At 42.1% G+C, this 15,297-nt stretch overlaps 1 protein-coding gene across 1 annotated transcript; it reads left to right on the forward strand.

Moving 5' to 3' along the window:
- The first annotated feature begins 854 nt into the window (after nucleotides 1–854).
- fam162a (family with sequence similarity 162 member A) lies at nucleotides 855–11,915 on the forward strand. Its single transcript, XM_021620025.3, has 5 exons — nucleotides 855–1,032; nucleotides 4,283–4,414; nucleotides 6,816–6,927; nucleotides 7,745–7,853; nucleotides 11,258–11,915. Exons 1-5 carry the CDS (start codon nucleotides 990–992, stop codon nucleotides 11,369–11,371), a joined length of 510 nt encoding a protein of 169 aa, XP_021475700.2. The 5' UTR covers nucleotides 855–989; the 3' UTR covers nucleotides 11,372–11,915.
- The last annotated feature ends 3,382 nt before the right edge of the window (nucleotides 11,916–15,297 follow it).

The raw sequence follows: 15,297 nt of genomic DNA on the forward strand, positions 1-15,297 counted from the left end.
AATAAGCAAATCCAAATGATAAAAACGATATTTACTGAAATAACAAACCAATTAACATACATATGATAAAGAAATGTCCGTTCATAATTTTGAACCAAAGATTCGCCGAATTAACATGGCATTTAATTCTGAAAGGTGCCTCTTTCAAGCCCCATGTCAATGTACAGTACAGGTAGAACCGTGATTAAAAATAAGTGGCAAGAGTTGTGGAACAGGGAGAGTAAGTGAAGACACCTGTATTGAAAGTGGTCACTGTAAATGCACCTTGAAGTTGGTTGCCAACAGCCATATAAAATCCACAGAAGAAGAAGAACAGAACAGGTACTAAGTTACCAGCTGAGCTCTGTCTGAAGTACCATCAAAGACACTGAATAGCATTTTTTAATTTTTATAACACTTCTGAAATATGTATTGTAATGAAACAGGCAGGGAGCAGGCCTCGAATCCTCGACCTAAGCCCGAAGTCCAGCGCGCTGTCGACTGTGCCGCAAAAGCAGCAGAGTCGATATCCGCGCTTATAAACCCAGGGTCCTTACAATATCTTTGTATAACATGTTTTATTGAGCAGGCGATAGTAAGGCCCCCTGCGCTCATGTAGGGTCCTTCTTATTTCCCTGCGACGCATTTGTCCCTAGTTACCACAGCCACAAAGTCCAAATTGGCAATATCGTAAAACTTCATGAAAACTAACATTTGCTTTTTGGTCTACGTTGGGCATAATGTTAGCAGTGTGGTTATGTTTAGGGTTAGGTTTAAAATCAGGTTTTAAAGAGATACATTGTAGAAATAAGCGTGGTTTAGACATAATTCCCACTTTGTGGTAACTAGTGAAGAGCCTTCTCCACCCCCTTCGCAGTCGCAGTTATATATCTTGGGTCGTACATGTATTGTGCTGCGTGACTTTCAACAGCTGAAGGGAACTGTCGAATAACATTTTTGTTACGTTTTCATGGCATAAAAAGGTCGCATCTTATTTAAGACCTTTTAACATGAACTTCATCAGACCCTACAATGCCATTGGCACGACCATAGGTGAGTATGGCATGTCGGTGTTTGAAACGTTCTATATCTGGTTTGAAGAACATTGTGGGACAACTATCACGTACGACAGACGGTCGAGAACCGTGATAGTTGGTTTGAGATTCGATATTCACCAGACATTTGGAGTTTCAAACTTAAATAGCTCGTAAACGATTTGAAGTACAGTATTCAGGTTAGGAAAAATGTATTCAGGTTAGGAAAAATGGTGTACAACATTGGACATTTCTTATTTTCCCTATTCCGACTTGAGTGTCAGTATCACACGGCATGGAGTAGGCAGCCTGGCCCACGGTCTAATGCAACTAGTTAGGTACCGTCAACAAATTGCATAATTAAAATATTCAAATTTCAATCACTCTGACCACCTCGAGAAAATTCAAACAACTTTAAACTGTTCAGAAGGGAGGGACACATGCTGCACACCTTTTCGTTTTCCCATAAAGCAATTACACAATTATATCTGGAACTTTTTACAATTTCGGTATTCAAAATTTCACTTCAGCCATGTGATCTCGCAACCTCAGTGTGTTGCGCACCCCTTTTTAATCTCCTTGACCATGTGACACACCCAAACTAACTTTGAACTGTTCAAATGGTAGGAACAAACATCACACAACCTTTGGTTTTCTGAAAAATGCATGAATTTCTTTGACCCTTAATTTTGTTAGTTTTAGTTTGACTAATTTCAATAGCTTCTTGATCACATGACCTAGGCACATCAAACCAACATTAGATTGTTCACAGTGTAGGGAAACCCATTGCACACCCTTCGGTTTTCCCATAAAGCACTTGCACACTTTTATATAAATATTTGAAACATTACAATTTCATTAGCTCTTCTAATCTCTTACTTATTTATACCACGATATTGTTGAATACTAATTTCTGATTGGCTGGAAGGGAATTCTAGAATGGACATTATAACCAGATATTGGGGCACCTTGCAATCATGATACAATAATATACCAAAAGATGAAAGTATGAAATTTGCTTATAAATTAAGATGTCAGCGAAAATACATTTCTACCGTTAAATGTGTGCTTTCATATTGTTTTCTTTGGCAGCTGTAGTATAAGCGGGATAAATGCCTCAGTTCTGTACATTACCATGGAAAAATTAACTCCGCAAAGGGAGTAGAATGTTTGTGATTATCTCTTAGATAAGGAGGCAAGTTGCGCACAATTTAGTCTGCACAGAAAATTATTCCAACATTTGTGTGTATACATACATGCATACCGGTCAAAAGCTTTAGAACACCTACTCATTCAAGGGTTTTCCTTTTATTTGTACTATTTTCTACATTGTAGAATAATAGTGAAGACATCAAAACTATGAATTAACACCTATGGAATCATAGTAACCAAAAAAGTGTTAAACAAATCTAAATATATTTGAGATTCTTCAGAGTAGCCAACCTTTGACTTGATGACAGCTTTGTACACTCTTGGCTTTCTGTCAACCAGCTTCACCTGTAATGCTTTTCCAACAGTTTCTAGAAGGCGTTCCCACATATGCGGAGCACTTGTTGGCTGCTTTTCCTTCACTCTGCGGCCCAACTCATCCCAAACCATCTCAATTTGGTTGAGGTTGGTGGATTGTGGAGGCAAGGTCATCTGATGCAGCACTCATCACTCTCCTTTGTCAAATGGCCCTTACACAGCCTTGGAGGTGTGTTTGGGTCATTGTCCTGTTGAAAAACAAATGATACCCCCACGAAGCGCAAACCAGATGGAATCGCGTATCGCTGCAGAATACTGTGGTAGCCATGCTGGTTAAGTGTGCATTGAATTCTAAATAAATCAGACCTTGTCACCAGCAGAGCACCCCCACACCATCACAACCACGCATGCGGAGATCATATGTTCACCTATTCTGCGTCTAACAAAGACACGGCGGTTGGAACCAAAAATCTCCAATTGTGCCTCCAGACCAAAGGACAAATTTCCAACGGTCCATTGCTTGTGTTTCTTGGCCCAAGGAAGTCTCTTTATTGGTGTCCTTTCTTTGCAGTAATTTTACCATGAAGGCCTGATTCACACCTGAACAGTTGATGTGTCTGTTTACTTGAACGCTGAAGCATTTATTTGGGCTGCAATTTGAGGCTGTTAACTCTATAATTAGTCAGGATCGAGGGGAACGGTGAAAGAAGAGAAAAAGTACAGAGATCCTTGATGATAACCTGCTCCAGACCACTCAGCCCTAGTCTGAATTCCTAAGGTTCACCTTCCAACAGGACAACGACCCCAAGCACACAGCCAAGACAATGTCGGAGTGGCTTCAGTTCCAGACAGGGCAGGTCAGAGAAGGTTGAAAACAGCAGGGATCTAGACAGCCACCGACCCGAGACAATCCTCAGGCCCAGCCTCAAGGGCTAACCGCGTTGCGGGCTGTGTTCATGCCATCAAGAAAACCCTGCTAGGGTGATGGGCAGCTAGCCTAGCATCTATGCCAAATAGCTCCTCAGACCCGGACTTAGTTGTTTGCGAGCTATTAAGATGGGAATATCGGATCTCAAAGCAACTTAACTGTGCAAGAGGGCGGTAAACTAGTGAACACAGAGTGAGTAGCGCAGTATAAATATGACACAATTTGTGGTTTGGGTATGTTGTCACCTGCTGTTCCTAGCTAATACCTGATTTAACTATTTAAAAAAAAAAAAAAAAAAAAAGTAATCCGGGCCTCCTGAGTGGCGCTGCGGTCTAAGGCAGTGCTGAGGCATCACTCAGGAGGACTGGTATTGGTTGTCAATTCGGCAGTGTTTCCTCCGATCTTGTCTCTTCGCTGCAACTCTCCCAACGGGCTCGGGAGAGGTGAAGGTCGAGTCGTGCGTCCTCCGAAACATGACCCACCAAACCGCGCTTCTTAACACTAGCCCGCTTAACCCGGAAGCCAGCTACACCAATGTGTCGGAGTAAACACCGCTCAACTGATGACTGAAGTCTGCCTGCTGGCGCCCAGCCCGCCACAAGGAGTAGCTGGAGTGCGTTGGGCCCAGTAAAGCCTCCTGGCCAAACCCTCCCTTAATCCAGACAACCCTGGGCCAATTGTGCGCTGCCCTATAGGACTCCTGGTGAAGGGAGGTTGTGACACAGCCTGGGCTCGAACTGGGTTCTGTAGTGATGAAGTGCCTTAGACTGCTGAGCTACTCGAGACTTAGACTGTTCTCATTGAAGCTGATGCTGCTCTCTTTCTGTTGTGGAGGTTAAAGGTCTCTTCTGACTGATGTGGTGGTCTCTCACAGGTCAATGGTGCAGACAGGTGGGACTGATGGGGGGACGGAGCAGAGCTCTGGCTGAGCTGGGGGGACTGAGGAGGATGTGCAGTAAACCTCAGACAGGAAACGCAGAACCACCGCCTGCAGTCCCAGCACATGGTAGGAACACACACCTGATTTCCTGGTAAGGGAGGAGTTCAGCTGATTTAATTATCCTGATCCTGTTCTCCACCCTCTGACCCTGTCTGTTTTGTTCTCCAGCCTTTGGCTGTGTGCTCAGTCAGGAAGTAATTCCAGAGTATTTTTGTTCCCAGTGGACCCACAGTACATAACAAAAATAAATACTTATGTGGCGGAAGAGGTTCCTCCAAAAGATGGCACAGCTAGTCATGTCAACATCAGCTGTGTACTGGAGTTACCTGTTAGTAAATCACTGAGCCAACTCTTCATTCATATCTCAGTAATAATATTCATTAATCATCTGATCTCAGTCTAGTCTTAAGCCACAGAGGTGCCTGACATTTAGTAGCCATAGAAACTGGGAGAAAGTTCACTCCTGAGAATGAGGGAAGGGATGTAACCATGTAGGTCGACGCTAACAGCCGGAGCGTGTGAAATTCAATGATTCCTAAATCTGAGTCTTAACTGTCTCTATTAGAGGTTGAATGATTAATCGGCATGGCCGACTCAAATTAGGGCCGATGTAATGAAAATTTGAAAATCGGTAATCAGCATTTTTGGATGCCCATTATGGACGATTACATTGCACGCCACAAGGAGACTACGTGGCAGGCTGACCACCTGTTACGTGAGTGCAGCAAGGAACCAAGTTAAGTTGCTAGCTAGCATTAAACATATCTTATAACAATCAATCTTAACATAATCATTAGTTAACTACACATGGTTGATATTACTAGTTTTACTAGCTTGTCCCTCGTTGCAAATGATCAATGCTGTGCCTGATAATTTATTATCGAATCACAGCCTACCGCCAAACGGGGGATGATTTAACAAGCGCATTCGCAAAAAAAGCACTGTCATTTTACCTGACCATAAACATTAATGCCTTTCTTAAAATCAATACGCAAGTATATATTTTTAACTTGCATGTTAGGTTAAAATAAATTAATGTTAGCAGGCAATATTAACTAGAGAAATTGTCACTTCTTTTGCGTTCTGTGCAAACAGAGTCAGGGTATATGCAGTAGTTTAGGCCGCCTGGCTCATTGCGAACTGTGAAGACCATTTCTTCCTAACAAAGACCGTTATTAATTTGCCAGAATTTTACATAATTATGACACAACATTGAAGGTTGTGTAATGTAACAGCAATATTTAGACGTATGGATGCCACCCGTTCGCTAAAATATGGAACTGTTCCATATTTCACTGAAAGAATATACATTTTGTTTTCAGAGTGATAGTTTCTGGATTTGACCATATTAATTACCAAAGGCTCGTATTTCTGTGCTTATTATAATTAAGTCTATGATTTGATAGAGGAGTCTGACTGAGCGGTGGTAGGCAGCAGCAGGCTCGTAAGCATCCATTCAAACAGCACTTGCCTGCGTTTGCCAGCAGCTCTTTGCAATGCTTGCTTCACAGCGCTGTTTGACTTCAAGTCTATCAACTCCTGAGATTAGGCTGGCAATACTATTGTGCCTATAAGAACATCTAATAGTCAAAGGTATATGAAATACAAAGGGTATAGAGAGAGATAGTCCTATAATAACTACACCCTAAAACTTCTTAACTGGAATATAGAAGACTCGTGTTAAAAGAAACCACCAGCTTTCACATGTTCTCATGTTCTGAGCAAGGAACTTAAACATTAGCTTTTTACATGGCACATATTGATTTGATTTGACATATTGGACTTTTACTTTCAACACTTTTTGCATTATTTTAAACTAAAATTGAACATTTATTTGAGGCTAAATAGATTTTTATTTATGTATTAAGTTAAAATAAGTGTTCATTCAGTGTTGTAATTGTCATTATTACATATAGATAGATAGGCCGGTTTAATAGGTATGGGCTTTTTTTGGTCCTCCAATAAACGGAATCTGCGTTGAAAAGGGGGTGTACATACAGTACATCAAGCTGACTTGCTACAGAAACAGGTTATGGGGTCCTGTCCTATGGGCTGCTCTGGCTCGGACAGGGCTTCCGGAGAATGGATTAAACTATTTACCCATTTAATAACCAGACCTTCATTCAAACTTGCTATGCTGAATTAATGATGCACAACCAAACTGCTGAAATAGACTGCTTGGTTGGGGCAAACCAGACAAGGTTGGTTTAGATAGATGACACGTAAACTACATTTCTTCAATGTTTATTGAAACATGAATACATTTGCATAATGAGTGCATTTTAGCCATATTGGCATAGACATCAGTTAAACACCTCAAAACAAGACATGGTATCAACAAGCTAAAACGAGCCACCTAGATTCCTCACGTGGCAGTTTCTTTTCATTGTTGCTCGCTATCTGGCCATCCAGGATCACATGGTTTTCGTGACCTTGTCTGTGCATTGATTGTTGTGTCCTTTCCCAGATCCCCGTCCAGCCTTTAAACTCCCTGGCTACAGACCCTCTCCCATGGACCGGAGGATCCTGGTCTGGTCTGGACGCTTCAAGACCCCTGACCAGATCCCAGAGCAAGTGTCGTAAGTGGACACTTCCTGTTTACAAACAGACCTCCCAACACACCCGCCCCTGATTGGCTCTTAATAGTTCAAATGAGGTCTCGCTGCCTCTCACTCTTTCAGGTGTGTGTCTCTGTAGCAGGTAATGTTTTAAGTAATTGCTGTGGTTCGGGTTCCTGACATCTGAGAAATGATCTGCTGGTTTGATATGAAGCAGAAGTAGCACACTGGCACGTACGCACGCACACACACCCCTCTGTCCAATACACTTAATCACCCTCACAAGGATCCCTCTTTAACATGGTCACTCCAACAGGAAAACTCGTGTAGAGTTTTGAAATGTTCTTTCTGGTTTTATATATATATTCCCCCCCCCCCCAAGCAGACACATTGATGGCCCTGAACAAACTTTATTTGACTCTATGTAAACTGGAAACCACATATCCTGAGGCTGCATTCATTGTAGCTGGGGATTTTAACAAGGCTAATCTGAAAACAAGACTCCCTAAATTGTATCAGCATATAGATTGCGCAACCAGGGCTGGTAAAACCCTGGATCAAGACTTCGGTGTCTGCGACGTGGTTTTCCCTTGGTAGTCCATCATAGTACAGAGACAAACATTGTGCCTGTTTGATTGTCTTGCGGAAGGAATAGCTACACTGTTTATATTCAACCATATTCCCAGTCACCTTGCTGGGGTTAAATGCTGTGGTTCGCCCTCTGTTTTGCTCAAATGTTTTTTTTTTTTTTTTTCAATAGTCTGTGGGGACAACCTCCCCATATACACTTCATGATTAATTCAGTCACTGTGTCTATATTTGTTTTTGTGTGTTGCAGGTTTGAGATGCTAGATGCAGCCAGGAACAGGGTGAGAGTGAAAGCGTGTTACGGGATGATGATTGCCACCATTGCAGCCTGCCTGTTAACTGTCATCCTGGGGAAGAGGGTGAGTATCATTAGAGCCTGCCTGTTCACTGTCATCCTGGGGAAGAATGGGTATAAACCGAAGGTTGGTGATTTACTGCCCCCTGGAGTTACCAATGTTTGCTCAGCAGTATAATTCATTGGCTGATCCCTCCTGATGACCTGGATGGCATCATGTGATCCTTCCTTAACCCATAGGAAGTCCCACCCAGTTGTCTACTTCAGCCCATGCTAAAAATACTTTTGGTCACTAGAATCCTATATACATCTATATGGTGGGACATATAGCCCGGAATTCAATCCAATGCGATCGGATAATCTAATTGGCATTCACATAACTCTTAAATATGTTCCACGTGGACGGGGGATATTGGAAATGTAATCAAAGTTAAAAAATAAGTTGTCCTCCTTTTTTTCAGTATAATATAGGTTCAGAAAATCCCGTTATTGTTTGGGATACCTTTTTAAATAAATGTACCTTCAGGGGTCATTCAATATTCATCAATAATAAAAAAAGCAGTTTCTGGCTAAAGAAACAAGACTAACAAGGGAAATCCATGAACTAATAGTGCAGGTAGATGGCAAAAGTTAGAGGAAAAACAAAACTTGAGTAACTTATTCAAGAACGATCTAATGTAATCTATTACAAAAATAAAGCAAACTGGATGGAATATGGAGAAAAATGCACAAAATTTCTTCCTGAATCTCCAATACAGGAACGCTAACAAAAATAATTTGCAGATACTCGTTACTGAAGACGGAGTCATCTATGATTCTCAGAATTATATTTTAAAAGAGGAAGCTAATTATTTTAGGGAGATCTTTCATCCTCTCCCACTGAATGAAGATTACGGTCAGGAATTCTTTCCAAATAATATTTTTTTTTAAAATTGAAAATCAACTAAAATGTACAGAAAGATCAATGCGAAGGCCAAATTAGAGGAATAACTTCTTGAGGCTATTAAATCCTTTCAGTCTGGGGGAAAAAAAACAGGGCTTGATGGTATATCAAGTGTTTTTTTTTTTATATACTGTTTTAACTACGCCTATAGAAATGATAGTCTCAGGTACTCAGCAGGCTGGTCTGATTTCACTATTAAAACAAGACCCAGATGGAAAATATAAAGACCCAATCTATCTAAAAACTGGAGGTCCCTTACACGTCAATGTTGTGATGCTAAAATACTAGCAAAATGAATAGCACTCAGAATTAAAATGATTTTTACCAAGTATTGTTCATCCTGATCTGACATGTTTTTACATGGCCGATACATTGGAGATAATATACGTACGTATAAGAAGCCAGGAATGGTATTTATAGTGGATTTTGAAAAGGCATTTGATAACGTAAGACTGGATGTTAAAACCTGATTTTTAATTTAGGTAATTATCTTTTAAAAATGGGTATTTATAATGTATAGCAATCCCAGGTGTAAAATAGTAAATAACGGCTACTTCAGTTTTGAATTGTCAAGAGGAGTTAAACAAGGGTGTCCGCTGTCATCATATCTATTCGTTATGGCCATCAAAATGATAGCTATTAAAATCAGATCCAATAACATTAGAGGATTTGAAATCCAAGGCTTAAACAAAGGTGTCCATGTATGCCGATGACTCTAGTTTTATATTAAGTCTGCAAGCTAGATCCCTGCAATGTCTCATTGAAGATCTAGATAACTTTTCTGTACTTTTCTGTACTCTCTGGACTATAACCGGATTATGATAAGTATTGGATCCTTAAAATACCCTCCAGTTTAACTATAAAATGGGCTGATGGTGAAGTAGACATACTTGGTATTCATAACACAAAATGTATAAATAAGCTCTCCACAATGAATTTCAAAACAAAACTTGTAAAAATAGACAAGATCCTGCAACCATGGAGAGGTTAATACCTGGATTTGGGTTTATCATTGAAGGAATGAGCATTACACTCTGTACTCTGGAGCGGGATCGAGGTGGAGGGTCCTTCATGGTCGGGGGCAGTGTTTCACAGCATCATCGGACTGAGCTTGTTGTCATTTCAGGCAATCTCAACACTGCGTTACAGGGAAGACATCCTCCTCCCTCACGTGGTAACCTTCCTGTAGGCTCATCCTGACATGACCCTCCAGAGTGACAATGCCATACTGCTAGTCCTGTGCGGGATTTCCTGCAAGACAGGAACCTCAGTGTTCTACCACGGCCAGCGACGAGGCCGGATCTCAATCCCATTGAGCACGTCTGGGACATGTTGGATCGGAGGGTGAGGGCTAGTGCCATTCCCCCCAGAAATGTCAGAACTTGCAGGTTCCTTGGTGGAGGAGGGGGGTAACCTCTCACAGCAATAACTGTTACATCTGGTGCAGTCCATGAGGAGGAGATGCACTGCAGTACTTAATGCAGCTGGTGGCCACACCAGATACTGACTGTTACTTTTGATTTTGACCCCCCTCTTAGTTCAGGGACACATTATTCCATTTCTGTTAGTCACATGTCTGTGGAACTTGTTCAGTTTGGCTTTTGTTGAAACCTCTGTTCATACAAATATTTACACATGTCAAGTGAATAAAATAAATGCAGTTGACAGTGAGGACTTTTTTTTGATGAGTTTGGTAATTCACAAGTGATAGGTTATTGTCACCATCAGACAAGTAAAAAAACAAGTTTTATTTATTCTTGTCTTTACATACTAAATAATGTGACATTTGTTTTGATTTTAAAATGGACCATTATGCACCTGTATCGAAATGGGCAGCGGGGAAAAAATCCATGTCATCTTAAATAGAGATGTTGTGCAACATGGGCTCTCATGAAGTGTTTGATTAGGTTTTCGTTTACATTTGAATTGATGTCAAAGTGATTAGAGGGACGGTATAGTGCGGAGTACCAGAAAGTTTGGTAGGCTACAAATGCCCATCAGCAGCATCCGCGCTTGGAGAAACCTAATTACTGTGACTAAAAGGTCATGTGGCATTTTACTGCCTTCATGACTCGTGACTGCCAGTGTGGCGGTAATATGGTTACTGCAACAGCCCTAATCCGTAATAAATACACTGGACAGCCAGCAATGCCCCTTTTTTAAAAGTAATTTCCCTTACGTTCACGGAGTTCACATTCACAGGAAAATGCTGTGCATGTCACAGCCTGGTTCCTCTCTAGGTTTCTTCCTAGGTTTTGGCCTTTCTAGGGAGTTTTTCCTAGCCACCGTGCTTCTACACCTGCATTGCTTGCTGTTTGGGGTTTTAGGCTGGGTTTCTGTACAGCACTTTGAGATATCAGCTGATGTACGAAGGGCTATATAAACACATTTGATTTGATGTCGGCTCAAGCATAAATTGTCTGCTATAATGCGCCTGGAATTGAATCCCGGCAATCGTTTCGCTGCCCCAGGTGTGTGTGTGGTGAGAAGGATCGACTGACCAATTTTGTGTGTGTGTTCCCCAGGCTGCCGGCAGGCATGAGTCTCTAACCGCTCAGAACATGGAAAAGAAAGCAAGATGGAGGCAGGAGGCCAAGATGGAGAGGGAGGAGGCTGCTGCTGTTGAGAAGACTTCTTGAGGAAGACACCCTCCTGTGTCACACTGGAAAAGCTCCCGCACTTGACTCTTCCTGTCTGTCACACTCGGTAGAGAGAGGACTCCTCATGGATAAAACCCATTTTAGCATGGACATTGCCATAGAGGGCTTACACCATTTTAAAGTAGTCAACTGAGTGGAGAGCAATTGGCCAATAAGAAAATGTACTACTTTAAAATGGATATGGACTCAATGGCACTGCTCATTCTGTCACATACGCTATAATGGCATAGATACAAAGATGAGTCCTCTATCTACCTCTATGGTCACACTATAAGAACTCCCCGACTGGACCAACAGTGTTTCTGCAGCTGCTGTACCCAGCTACTCAACCTCGATCTCTAGTACCATAGGACTTTTTCCTCCAATCAGGAAGTAGGATTTCAGTACAGTAATTAACAGCCCATATTGCTCGCAGCTGTATTTCTTTCATATGTCTGGTTCTTTGTTTTCTTAAGATAACCTCCAACCGAAAAGTTGTTTTCCTTTTAAATTAATGGATTAAATATCAAAATGTCTCATTTAACTGGTGTCCTGTGTTTTTAGGGAGCCCGATCTGTACTGTTAGGAGATGGAAGGAACTGCACACTGGGTCTATGGACACTAAAGTCTATATTTAATAGAAGCTGCACTTGGGTAAGAGGGTCTCGCACACACCGGAGAGAGATTCTGGATGACTTTCCAACCCATTATACAATAGAATGTACCTGCAAGTTGTTTTCTTGATCTAAATGCATCAGCGTGTCAACAGTGTCTTGACCAATGGTTGGTCAGGATGAGAACTCCTCTCCTCTGGGTCCTTTCAAACAGACGGACCTGTCCGAACCATGTCGCATACCCATATTTTGCAGGTGCAGCGAAATGCCTGTTTTTATTTTTTAGCTCCAATAGTGCAGTAATACTTAACAATACACACAAATACCAAGAGATATCAGAATGAGAAATCAGTTTCCAGAATATAAATTATATATGGTGTGTGTGTGTATAGACTAGTTCTATAAGCTTGTGTGTGTAGACAGTAGTTTATTTAGGATGGTGTTGGGTTCTGAGAATAGGATATCTACTTATTCATGTCACTGATGGAGTGCTGAGGTTTAGAGGGTCTACACCAGAATTTAATGGTTATCTGCAGGGGCCAAATGGCTTTGGAATGTATTGGGTGGGTGGGAGGAAGTCGCAGGATTGCTAGAGGGGATACGGGTGGAGGTCTTTGGAATAGGCATCAAGGGGGTTGCGGTCAGGTCCGATCTCCTTAGGCTAATAATCTTCATGTCACCATGAAACCTGTAAGGATTGGAGTGCCTAAGGATAGGAGTGCCTAAATTGGGGAGAAAAAGTATGATACACTGCCGATTTTGCAGGTTTTCCTACTTACAAAGCATGTAGAGGTCTTATTTTTATCATAGGTACACTTCAACTGTGAGATGGAATCTAAAACAAAAATCCAGAAAATCACGTATGATTTTTAATTAATTTGCTTTTTATTGCATGACATAGTATTTGATACATCAGAAAGGCAGAACTTAATATTTGGTACAGAAACCTTTGTTTGCAATTACAGAGATCATGTGTTTCCTGTAGTTCTTGACCAGGTTTGCACACACTGCAGCAGGGATTTTGGCCCACTCCTCCATACAGACCCTCCAGATCCTTCAGGTTTCGGGGCTGTCGCTGGACAATAGACTTTCATCTCCCTCCAAAGATTTTCTATTAGGTTCAGGTCTGGAGACTGGCTAGGCCACTCCAGGATCTTGAGAATATTCTTACGGAGCTACTCCTTAGTTGCCCTGGCTGTGTGTTTCGGGGCGTTGTCATGCTGGAAGACCCAGCCACGACCCATCTTCAATGCTCTTACTGAGGGAAGTATGTTGTTGGCCAAGATCTCACGATACATGGTCCCATCCATCCTCCCCTCAATACGGTGCAGTCGTCCTGTCACCTTTGCAGAAAAGCATCCACAAATTCACGGTTGGGATGGTTTTCTTGGGGTTGTACTCATCCTTCTTCCTTAACACGGCGAGTGGAGTTTAGACCAAAAAGCTCTATTTTTGTCTCATCAGACCACATGACCTTCTCCCATTCCTCCTCTGGATCATTCAGATGGTCATTGGCAAACTTCAGACGGGCCTGGACATGTGCTGGCTTGAGCAGGGGGACCTTGCGTGCGCTGCAGGATTTTAATCCATGACGGCGTAGTGTGTTACTAATGGTTTTCTTTGAGACTGTGGTCCCAGCTCTCTTCAGGTCATTGACCAGGTCCTGCCGTGTAGTTCTGGGCTGATCCCTCACCTTCCTCATGATCATTAATGCCCCACGAGGTGAGATCTTGCATGGAGCCCCAGACCGAGGGTGATTGACCATCATCTTGAACTTCTTCCATTTTCTAATAATTGTGCCAACAGTTGTTGCCTTCTCACCAAGCTGCTTGCCTATTGTCCTGTAGCCCATCCCAGCCTTGTGCAGGTCTACAATTTTATCCCTGATGTCCTTACACAGCTCTCTGGTCTTGGCCATTGTGGAAAGGTTGGAGTCTGTTTGATTGAGTGTGTGGACAGGTGTCTTTTATACAGGTAACGAGTTCAAACAGGTGCAGTTAATGGAGTGGAGAACAGGCGGGCTTCTTAAAGAAAAACTAACAGGTCTGTGAGAGCCGGAATTCTTACTGGTTGGTAGATGATCAAATACTTATGTCATGCAATAAAATGCAAATTAATTAGGTAAAAATCATACAACGTGATATTCTGGATTTTCGTTTTAGATTCCGTCTCTCACAGTTGAAGTGTACCTATGATATAAATTACAGACTTCAACATGCTTTGTAAGTAGGAAAACCTGCAAAATCGGCAGTGTATGAAATACTTGTTTTCCCCACTGTATATACTTGTGGTGGTGGAAACATGTTTTGTCTAATGCAGCTGTATTGATCCTCGGAGCAGAATAAACTTTGTTACGCTTTCATCTTGTCTGTAGAGTTTTTTAAATATTTATTATATTTTTTTTACTCATAATTAGAAACTAACAATGGACAGTAGTTATTTAGGATGGTGTGTATAGACAGTTATATAGGATGGTGTGTGTATAGACAGTTATATACACTGCTCAAAAAAATAAAGGGAACATTAAAATAACACATCCTAGATCTGAATGAAATATTCTTATTAAATACTTTTTTCTTTACATAGTTGAATGTGCTAACAAAATCAAACAAATTATCAATGGAAATGAAATTTATCAACCCATGGAGGTCTGGATTTGGAGTCACACTGGAAAAAAGTGGAAAACTACACTACAGGCTGATCCAACTTTGATGTAATGTCCTTAAAACAAGTCAAAATGAGGCTCAGTAGTGTGTGTGGCCTCCACCTGCCTGTATGACCTCCCTACAACGCCTGGGCATGCTCCTGATGAGGTGGCGGATGGTCTCCTGAGGGATCTCCTCCCAGACCTGGACTAAAGCATCTGACAACTCCTGGACAGTCTGGTGCAACGTGGCATTGGTGGATGGAGCGAGACATGTCTCAGATGTGCTCAATTGGATTCAGTTCTGGGGAACGGGCGGGCCAGTCCATAGCATCAATGCCTTCCTCTTGCAGGAACTGCTGACACACTCCTGCCACATGAGGTCTAGCATTGTCTTGCATTAGGAGGAACCCAGGGCCAACCACACCAGCATATGGTCTCACAAGGGGTCTGAGGATCTCATCTCGGTACCTAATGGCAGTCAGGCTACCTCTGGCGAGCACATGGAGGGCTGTGCGGCCCCCCAAAGAAATGCCATCTCACACCATGACTGACCCACTGCCAAACCGGTCATGCTGGAGGATGTTGCAGGCAGCAGAACGTTCTCCACGGCGTCTCCAGACTCTGTCACATGTGCTCAGTGTGAACCTGCTTTCATCTGTGAAGAG

This window comes from Oncorhynchus mykiss, chromosome 11, assembly GCF_057628025.1.
Source record: "Oncorhynchus mykiss isolate SJ-2025 chromosome 11, ASM5762802v1, whole genome shotgun sequence".
NCBI classification, from domain to species: domain Eukaryota; kingdom Metazoa; phylum Chordata; class Actinopteri; order Salmoniformes; family Salmonidae; genus Oncorhynchus; species Oncorhynchus mykiss.